General features: G+C 43.2%; 1 protein-coding gene across 3 annotated transcripts; it reads right to left on the reverse strand.

The window, feature by feature from the left end:
• Positions 1-398: 398 nt before the first annotated feature.
• Positions 399-7,362, reverse strand: LOC127002077 (gastrula zinc finger protein XlCGF57.1-like). Of its 3 annotated transcripts, XM_050867528.1 has the most exons (3): positions 7,239-7,339; positions 6,875-7,055; positions 399-2,445 (listed from the first exon to the last, which is right to left on the reverse strand). In XM_050867528.1, the coding sequence occupies exon 3, from the start codon at positions 2,225-2,227 to the stop codon at positions 818-820; it is 1,410 nt and encodes a 469-aa protein (XP_050723485.1). In that variant the 5' UTR covers positions 2,228-2,445; positions 6,875-7,055; positions 7,239-7,339; the 3' UTR covers positions 399-817. The 3 variants fall into 3 exon arrangements, with proteins under 3 accessions (XP_050723485.1, XP_050723484.1, XP_050723486.1); XM_050867527.1 differs by having other exon boundaries at positions 399-2,442; positions 6,875-7,362; XM_050867529.1 differs by lacking the exon at positions 6,875-7,055 and having other exon boundaries at positions 399-2,442; positions 7,239-7,324.
• Positions 7,363-10,554: the final 3,192 nt, after the last annotated feature.

Here is a 10,554-nt window from a genome sequence, read left to right on the forward strand (position 1 = left end):
GCCTTCACTCACTGGTACTATAAGCATCTTACTGATACCCAGTACTGGAACTGAATATCGATACCTTACTGATACCCAGTACCGGTACCGCCATGGTACCAGTTGGATTCCGCTTACCAGTCCTGACTGGCTAGCCAGGCTGTTGAGACGAGAGAGGCCTTGCTGAGTCGCTGTCCGTCTTCCCGCCATGATGCCTGCCTGTGTTGTTGCCTCCTCACTCCCACCTCTATTATTTTATTAACTTATCTATTAGATAAGTCTTCATGTCCGATGGTCTTTTTTTAAAGGTTTGCTTATATATAGTTATCATTATTAGACTTTGAGTCCATCCATGATAACTATAAGCTGATTTTTTTATTTTGAAAAAGTAAATATTCACTTAATTCGAGAGAGAGAGAGAGAGAGAGAGAGATTTATTTGACTTCAGTAGGAAATACATATTAACTAAACAAATATAATAATGAAGCTTAGGCCTGATGAGCCAAAGCTCTTATACAGGCCTCATGCATAAATACAATATTAAGAAGCAACTGTAGTTTATCAGTTTAAACAAATATAATGCATGCATATATACACACACACACTGTTCACTCCAGAAACATAAACGAGTTAAAAGCAAAGTTTGACCAATTGAGACTAAATTCCTGAGAGCTTGTCCATGTCTTTCAATTTCTTGACTTTCTTCAAGACATGTTTCTTAGCCAGGTCACTGAAGCATACAAGCATGGGCTGAGGTCTCTGCATTTGGTAACTTAATTTATAATTACTCTCACATGATCACTTTTACCTCTCCTTCACTTGCCTTCCCTTAACAGGCTCAATTGCTGCTAACAACCTGGTCAGTATAGCTGCTGTAGGCAGACACACTTCTGAAGTGAATCTTCATGTGCTTGGCAATGTCTTTCTTCATCTTGAAGTGCTTACCACAAACATCACACTTGAACTCTCTAAGGTCATAGTGGGTGAAGATGTGTCGATTGAGTGCCGGCTTCAAACGGAATCTCTTCCCACACTCTAAACACTCATGACTTTTTACACCAGTGTGTATAAGGGTGTGTCTATCAAGGGTACCCTTCTCTGTGAATTTTTTCCCACATTCCTTACATTCATAGTTTTTTACACCAGTGTGTATAAGGGTGTGTCTATCAAGGGTACCCTTCTCTATGAATTTTTTCCCACATTCCTTACATTCATAGTTTTTTACACCAGTGTGAATAAGAGAGTGTGTATCAAGGGTACTCTTCCGGACGAATTTTTTTCCACATTCTAGGCATTCATAGTTTTTTACACCAGTGTGTGCAACGGTGTGTCTATTAAGTCCACTCTTATGGCTGAATTTTTTTCCACATTCTAGGCATTCATAGTTTTTTACACCAGTGTGTGTAAGGGTGTGTGTATCAAGGTTGCTCTTCTGGATGAATTTTTTCCCACATTCCTTACATTCATAATTTCTTACACCAGTGTGTGTAAGGGTGTGTGTATCAAGGCGACTCTTCTGGGTGAATTTTTTCCCACATTCCTTACACTCATAATTTTTTACATCAGTGTGTGTAAGCATGTGATATTTGAGGCTACTCAATGAGGTGAATCCTTTCCCACATTCCTTACATTCACATTTTTTTACACCAGTGTGTGTAAGGGTGTGTCTATCAAGGGCACTCTTCTGGATGAAATTTTTCCCACATTCCTTACATTCATAGTTTTTTACACGTGTGTGTGTAAGGGTGTGTACATCAAGGTGACTCTTCTGCATGAATTTTTTCCCACATTCCTTACATTCATAGTTTTTTACACCAGTGTGTGTAAGGGTGTGTCTATCAAGGGTACTCTTCTGGAAGAATTTTTTCCCACATTCCTTACATTCATAGTTTTTTACACCAGTGTGTGTAAGGGTGTGTCTATCAAGGGTACCCTTCCGTATGAATTTTTTCCCACATTCCTTACATTCATAGTTTTTCACACCAGTGTGTGTAAGGGTGTGATAATTGAGGTTTCCCTTTGAGGTGAATCCTTTTCCACACTCCAGACACACAAACTTCCTCTCTCCTTTTTTGCTGGAGTTGCCAGCATTAAGTTGCTTCATCTGGTGGCCACTGACCCTGCTGCCCCCTGCAGCAGTCTGCTCCTGCTTGTCCCAGCCACTTATGCTGCAGTCCAGCCCTTCAGCCTCATGCCAGCACACCTGCTGCAGGGAGTCAGTCAGCTGGTCTTGGTGCTGTCCAGCCATGCAGCCTCCTGCCAGTGCACCTGCTCCAGGGAGTAAGTCAGCTGGTTTTGATGCTCTCCAGCCCTGCAGCCTCCTGCCAGCACACCTGCTGCAGGGAGTCAGTCAGCTGGTCTTAGTGCTGTCCATCCCTGCAGTCTTCTGCCAGCACACCTGCTGCAGGAAGTCAATCAGCTGGTCTTGGTGCTGTCCAGCCCTGCAGTCTCCTGCCAGCATACCTGCTGTCATAAGATGAACATAAGAACATACGGAGACTGCAAGAGGCTGACTGTCCTACACAAAGCAGTTCCAGATTCCCCCCACTACCATCTGTCATCCTTGTCCATATAGCTATCCAGTCTACTCTTTAAAACAAGCTATTGTCCCTGCACTCACTATGTGACAGTTGAGTCTATTTCAATTCCCCACCACCCTATTACTAAACCAATGCCTGCCTATCTCCCTCCTAAATTTATACTTTTCTAATTTAAATCCATTACTGTATGTTCTATGCTGCTGGCTAATTCTCAGCACTTTATTTATATTGCCTTTGTTGTAACCCTTGAACCATTTGAAGACTTCTATCACATCTCCCAGCACTCTTCATCTTACTAGAGAATATAAGTTGAGATGTTTCAGCTTATCTTGGTATGAGAGGTTCCTAAGCCCCTGAATCATCTTGGTCATCCTTCTCTGAACTGATTCTACCAAGTTGATGTCCATTCTGTAGTAGGGACACCAAAACTGGACAGCATAATCTAAGTGTGGTCTAACTAATGCTAAATAGAGTCTGAGGATGACCAGTGCACTTTTGTTGGTTATCGTCCTGCTAATAAAGTCTAATACCCTGTTAGCCCTATTCCTCACATTGATACATTGCTTCCTTAGTTTTAGGTCAGGGTTAATCTAGCTAACTACTGCTTCTAATACACCGAAAAAATAGCATGCGGAATGCATAGGATACTTCATTTGCTTCACATTTGTTAAGGTTTTAGTTACTGATTCATACCAATTTACTGTGTCAACGGCTTAAATATGTGGGAATGCCTTGAAAATTACTAAGTCCAGTGTTGTTGTTTCACAAGGGCTCCCTAAGCAGACTGAGCCTCATAGCTGCCTAAGTCAGTAATATCCAGAAAGCACATGGATCATGACGATTTCAGACATAAAATGGTCTTTAAGAGTTCTACGTTATTTTCTTCTCTATATTAAAGCAAATAATGGTGCAAGTATTTGTATTTTATAATTATAAAGGACTACATTCATGAAGTGTTACGACGCGGGGGTGACACATTAGCGGCTTCCTGAAGCAAAGTTTTCCTCTCGTCGCCATGATGGGAGGATGGATCGACACTCTAGTCTTCTTTAGTCTCCTCAAAATATAATTCTACTTCACCTCTTGGTAAGTGTTAAATGAATATTTAACCTCTTTATTGGTATGCATGTAGTTTGACAAAAGGACTGGTTACTATCCACTTTTATACCAGATGTTTGTCCTGTGACACGTGTCACTTTGATTCGCCTATCAGGCACCTCGCGCCACATTGCGGTGTCAAATAACCAAAAACCGAGTCCTTGTGACCCTTCAATACCACCATATTCAAACAGTGATGACACGGGCATATGACATGGGGTGCGCTTGGTGCCTCACGGTCGCATCAAGCTGTGACAAACACGTGTCAGAAAACAAACTGGATATTGTTCAACGCGCGCAGCTCAAAATTTGAGTAAAATGGAGGCCATGGTGGTAGGTAGCAATCGGTAGGTCACTCCTGGGTCAGTTGACAGCAGTAGCGTCAGGGCTGGATGACAGCTGTCACAAATCAGCTTTATTTTGTACCCCAAAGTACTCGGTAACAATGATCTAGCATCAGCTTAGCAGAAGTGGACGGGTTAACTGTCAGTGTTGTACCAAATGTAATTTTTGATGGTTGGATCCCACCTCCCCTCTCGGTGAGCAGTGCATTATTATTTTCGTCCATTATAAATGAAACTTGACATTTCCCTAGAGTTGCTCTACTTCTAGGGTCTTTTTCCCTAGGTGGTTATAACTGTGTGTGTGGGGGGATGTCCAGGGGGGTTAGGTTATGTAAAGTTTGGTTGGGGTAGTTTAAATATATTCAACATGAGATGTTGGCCGTTGAAAATTACGCAGCGCGGGACGGATTTGGGCGGCGGTGGTGGGGTTCCATTACGCTGACCATCCAATGACACGCCTGACTCATCAACAGATCGGCTGTAGCGGCTGCTAGGTTATGTTATAATAGATTACAAGAGTATATGTTGGGGACTTTCCTTACTTTCGAGACCAGGTAATTTTCCCTATTTTAGGGATTTTTTGGGGGGAAATTTTCTGAGCCCATTTGTCAGTGCTTTTGCCTTCCCCCCCAAAACCCCAATTCCCCACAGGTCCCCAGGCTTGTTCTGGGGATAGGAGGGCTGGAGTGGTGGAGGGGGAGAAGTAGTTTTTCTGTAGTTTTACCACCTGTGTTATGGGTTGCATGTTCCTACACTTATTACGCTACACTTGATGTTAAAATTCATCTGCCATTTCTCTGACCAAGCTGACAGTTAATTGAGATTTTCCTGCAGTGTTCTAGCATCCTCCTATGTTCTAATAGTGCGTCCTGTTTTGGTGTCGTCTGCAAATTTACCTGTCACTGGTTATCCCATTGTCTATGTCATTGATAGAGATAATGAATAAAAGCATGCCTAAAACTGAACCACACTGGTAACACTACCCCATTCAGATTTTTTACTGTTAATGCCACCCTTTGCTTCCTGTCACTAATCCACGCCCTGATCCAATCATAAACGGTAAACTTTCCCTCCTATTCCATGAGCCCTGACTCAGTTGTCATAGTGAATTCTGTTAATGCTTTTAAACAGCATCTCGACACTTCTCTTGGTCAAATTTTGTATGATTCTGATTGACTTTGGGTTGTTGAATATCATTTTGAATTGTAAAATTGTTTTCTGAACTGTGCTCTCCACTCGGTATTGCCAACCTGACTGCATTGTCTTGCCACTTGCTCAAGTGTATTATGGCAGTGGTTTGTGTGGTCTTGGTGATGCCACATTAGCTAACCATCAGATCATCTAAAGGACTCTACTTTCTGTCTTGATTGGAGGCGTCACTTGATTCTAGGGTAAATGTTCAGAGAGTTGCCCATCTCAAAATTTGATATACTGGCAGAGCTGGGCGCGTTACTGGATATCGGGTAGTCCGGTACCGCTCCTCCGCACCTCGAAACACATATAGTCCGTACCTGTACTTCCGCGCCTAAAATTTTTTCACTCGTTCCGGTACCGCACCTCCGCACCTCCGGTACCGTACCCAAAACTATTAAAGCGCGCCTGAAAAATCTAGTCCGTACCTTAAAAAAAAGAAATACAAGGCAATACTGCAGCAGCATTATTATTATCATTATTATTATTATTATTATTACCATTATTTTTGTTATCATTATTGTCATTTTAACGCATAGAATCTCCACCACCTGAAGTAAAGTAACTACACGTGTGTCTCGACGTAAGGAAACCAACACCTTGGGTTCTTGCTATCCGTGCACGTGGTGTTGTCATTGATGACGCACTTCCTTTAAGACGGACGACAAACGGTATATTTTGAACCGGGCCGTAAATCTGAATGAGTGACGTCACTCAAGTGGCGGGAAAACATGCCCTGCAGCACAGACCGCGTAAACGACCGGAAGTATTACTGCAGAGCGCGGACTGTTTGTCGTTTTCATTTTTTTTATCCTTGAAAACCTCAGGTGCGGAGGTACGGACTTAAAATACTGCCGTTCCGCACCTGTTACTTCCGCACTTTTGAAAAACTTTCCGCACTTCGGACCTCCGCACCTCGTTTAAAGGTCCGCAGGTCCGGAGGAGCGGAGGTGCGGACAGAGGTACGGAAGTGCCCAGCTCTGTATACTGGCTATTTATTTCGGGCCAAAATATTGTGCTTTTTCATTTGGAGATAGTTTTTTTCTTCGGAAACTACTAAAAAATGACTTATTGCAATTTCATCATCCGCCGCCGCCGCAAAATAGCTCACAGAGGGTTTAGGGTGGAGGAACATTTAAACTATCCCAACTGAACTTTATGACCTAACAGCTAACGGGGGGGCTTCGTCCCTCTCGACCCCCCTTCTAACCAGGGGGGGCTGCGCCCCCCATGGACCCCCCAACATGTATATGTGACTTATTTCTGCGAGGAGGTATTTCTCACAACACTGGCTGCACCGCCATTACGGCCGTCGCCAGAGCAGTCAAACACGGCACACGTAAACAGTGGTAGCCATAATTATTTCGTAAAACTAGAGAAGTACAACAGTAGAAAGGAACACCATAGAATTAATCTAACCTTACCAGGCGAGTGTGGGCCAAATTATTGAGTCGTACGTTATCCCTCCCACCCCCTGGGCCCAAAACACCGCGGCCCGCAAAAAAAACACTAACTTTTAAAAAATTGATAACAGCGTTTCTATCAATTTGTGATGCATATATATGGGGTTCAAAATGCATAGAATAATGAGATCTAACCCATGGTTAGGGTGAGAAGTACCAACGTGAGATGGGCAACTCTCTGAACATATACCGATTCTAGATGGGGTTCTCCCCATCTAGGTAAGAAATCTAGGTAGGTAAGAAATCTCTGGTGAGGTACCTTATTGAAGGCCTGTCCAGCCCTGCAGCCTCCTGCTAGCACACCTGCTGTGCAGCCCTGCAGCCTGCTTCCTGCACGCCCCTTGTCACTGCATGTGTATATCACACCCAGTCTCCTTGATCACACCCGTGTGGCGGGGACGCCCCTGTGTGTACAAACATTGCACTCCACGCCCAAAAAACTGAAACGAAACACCTTTAAATACGAACAAAGTAAAATTAGGCGACATCAAACAGAAAATAATAGTAAAGTGTCTCGCACACATTCCCGCTCCGGGTCCCGATCGTCCCCGATCACTCCCGATAAGCCAATCGGGGCCTGACCGCCGGCAAAATAGGCAATGTTCCCGGGACCAGCGGCTTACCGCCGGTAAACCGGCGACCATATACAATTTTCGACTTCTCCGACCGGCTACTGCAGCAGGTCGGCCTGCGTCTACTTCTTCTTCTTCTTCTTTAGACCTGTTCCGCTTTTGAACGCTTGTTAATAGGTCTCTCCTTTCTTCGTCTCTTCTGTGTCGATTAATTCTCTTATTTTTCACTCTTTTTTCCTCCCTTTCTTCTGCACCGTTTATAGTTGCTTCTTGCTTTCCAGCTATTACGCAGGATCGAAGTTCTTCGTGTGTTTCACTAGTAGGGGAGAGCGGTGAAGATTCGGCCACTTTTTAGAAAAAAAATATTTTTAGAAAAAAAGTTTAAGAAGTAGTGTAATATTGTTGATCTCAAAATGTTCCTTCATCATTTGGCTCTTTAGGCTGCATGACACCCGTAGCTATCTCCAGTTTTTAGATGTAGGTGATGAAAGACAAGTTTCTAATATAAATCGTCCGAACCATCCCCGCCCGTGGCGATGGTTCGGCCAGGGAGGTGGGATGGTGCGTCGACTCTCTTATGTACTCGCCATAAAATTAACATAACTTAAGTTTGATTGGCTAATAAGCAAGATTATATCTACAACAAAACATTTGTTTAAGGACAAAAGTATCCTCTCAATATTTATAGGGGAAAAAAATAAAAGGAGAACTACAAGAAATAATCTCTCTACCAGCCGTCTGGGTGGTTGTGCGGCATGCACCGCCTTCCTCCCTTGGGTTACATCCCCAACGAAATACCGAAAAAGAAATAAAAAAAAAAAAAATTTGGTATTATATGTCTTCCTTCTTTTCTCACAAGCATAATATCTGAATATAAATCAACCAAATTAACCTTTTATATAACCGCTACAACACCTAAAATGTTTAAATTTATATAAATTTAATAAAAATCATGAAAAAATCAACTGTCCGAATCATCACGACTCTAAAAAAAACAAATGTGTGGTCACACAACTTTTCCAGCACGAGAGCTGGCCGGGTGATCGTGTTACACGGCAACACCTTCGCCGTGCATTGCTGCGTCACCGAAATAATTTACATTTTGCTAATTGCCATGTTTTTGAGGTGAGAGCTTACCACACACCCTGAAAATATTACATACGAGATGCAAAAAAACATAAACTCGGACTTCCATCGAAAAGAACAACTCTGAGGGCGTGGTTGTCCCTTTGTGTGCCAAGGCAACAAAGTTATGCACATTCACACAAAATCTCGCGGCACGATCACTCCCATACACTTTACAATATATATATATATATATATATATATATATATATATATATATATATATATATATATATATATATATATATATATAAGTGCTATGGCCGGACCATCCCATGCACTGTCCGAATCATCACCGCTCTCCCCGGTATTGCTTCTATTTTCTTGAGGTAGCATAATTTTCCCTTTGCTATTCTTTTGTTAAACGTGCTCCATCCCATCTCTCCTCTTAGAGCTTCCGTTGCTGTGCTTCTTGGGGCACTAATATATTACAAGCACTATCTCCCCATATTGTTTTGTATGTCTTCTTTCCTGTAATTTGTTATCTCTGCTCCATACAGACAGTGAGGTATTGCCATCCCTTTCCATATACTATGGTCTATGTTATGCATCAAAGAAAAAAATGTACAGGACATGAGATTGAGCGACGATCATGTTAAGGCTTGCTTGTACTGTTGTACGCTGCCTTGCATGGATTGCGTGACGAACAGATTTACTCTGAGTTATTCATTTAGTATTTAATTTTGAACAATAACTGAAAAGTTAGAATGATTGAATTACTGATTCTGATGACTGATACCGATTGACTGATTGAGTCCGATTCACTTAAAAAAAAAAAGACATTTCGATCTGTGAGCATGCCGCGCTGCAAATGTCTTCGATGGTTTTCTAAGTACCACAAAAAAGTACCGCAGGATTTTTTAGTGCGGTCCGCGATAGTGTGGTATTTTAAGAAAGTTTACGGATTTAAAATAACTAATGGACGGAGTATTTACAACATCCTTCACCGGGTTGGAAGCTTTGAGGGGTGATATGGGGTGGAGTACCTTTAGGGAAAGATTTAGGAAGGCTATACCCTTAGATACTGACGCAAGACTGGCACGGAAGGTTTACTTAATTGTGGAGTGTGCATGAGAGCAAATGGATTAAGAACTGCATGAGAATGGTTGGTGACAGTGGTATGCCAGGTGGGTGAGCAGAGAGGAAGGGAGGCGTTTCTTTGAATGGAAGGCGACTGACAGGAACAGTGAGGGTCTAGAATGAGATGTGAGAAAGTGGAAGAGAGAGATAGACAGTGAAGTGAAAGGTGACGGTCTGAGGAGGTGGAAGCATGCGATGGAGCGAAAGAGTACTTTGGAGTGATACAGGGAAAAGGAAGCCCCGCAGTGTGTCAGCTGGTATGATGGAAGCCTGGGTGGTGAGCTCTTCCAAGCTCGAGCGCAGTGTATGAATGTGAATGCAAGAAATAAGCCGGGCCGTGACGGCGCTCATTCGCATCGGCATTTATTTACTCAGGTCAGACTCGCCACTCACACACAACCCCAAAGAGACTATACACGTTCTATAGTCTCCTTGCACAGCCCCAAGACCACGGCGTGAGGTGAGCGGCGAGTCTGACTTGAGTAATCAATTGCCGATGCGAATGAGCGCCGTCACGGCCCGGCTTATGTTCGGAGGCGATTTTGACCCTATGCATATTTTTACCTCGGAACGTACCCTACACCATCAGAAGCAGAAAAGCATGCAGATTTAGGATCTGTGCTTAAAAAAGTGATGCGACGAAAACCAGCTGAGTACTAAGGAGTTGAAGGGAAATAAGTGCAAGAAAATATGTATTCCCTACTTCATTTAACTCTGATTTTCGTGTGTGTAATTTTACATTATTGTTACAATTTTATGCTAGTGTGATGCAGAATTTTCTCAGGAAGATGATGGTGGTCTCAGTTTTTCGTAAAAATGAATGTTGGGGTCAGGAAACAGGGTGGGAGTGAGGTGTGTGAAGTCGTCGGTTTGGGCAGACAACGAGGATGGGGCGGGGCCGAGCGTGAAGGCTATAGGAGTTGCCAACGAGTGATTTCCTCCCGCCTGTATGACGATACCTTCTCTATACTTGCCTTGCTCGAACCAAGCTCCAACACCCCGCCGAAGCGCAAGGCAGAGACTCTACCACGGGACCACGGGAGCCCCCCTGTTCCACTTTCTTACATCCCACTCAAACCCCTCTCCATTTCTGTTAGTTATTCTCCATTCAAACACATTCTGCCTATCTTCAAAGGGTCGGTATACACCCACCTACTTAGCA

The sequence above is a fragment of the Eriocheir sinensis genome, chromosome 22 (genome assembly GCF_024679095.1).
Source record: "Eriocheir sinensis breed Jianghai 21 chromosome 22, ASM2467909v1, whole genome shotgun sequence".
Taxonomy (NCBI): domain Eukaryota; kingdom Metazoa; phylum Arthropoda; class Malacostraca; order Decapoda; family Varunidae; genus Eriocheir; species Eriocheir sinensis.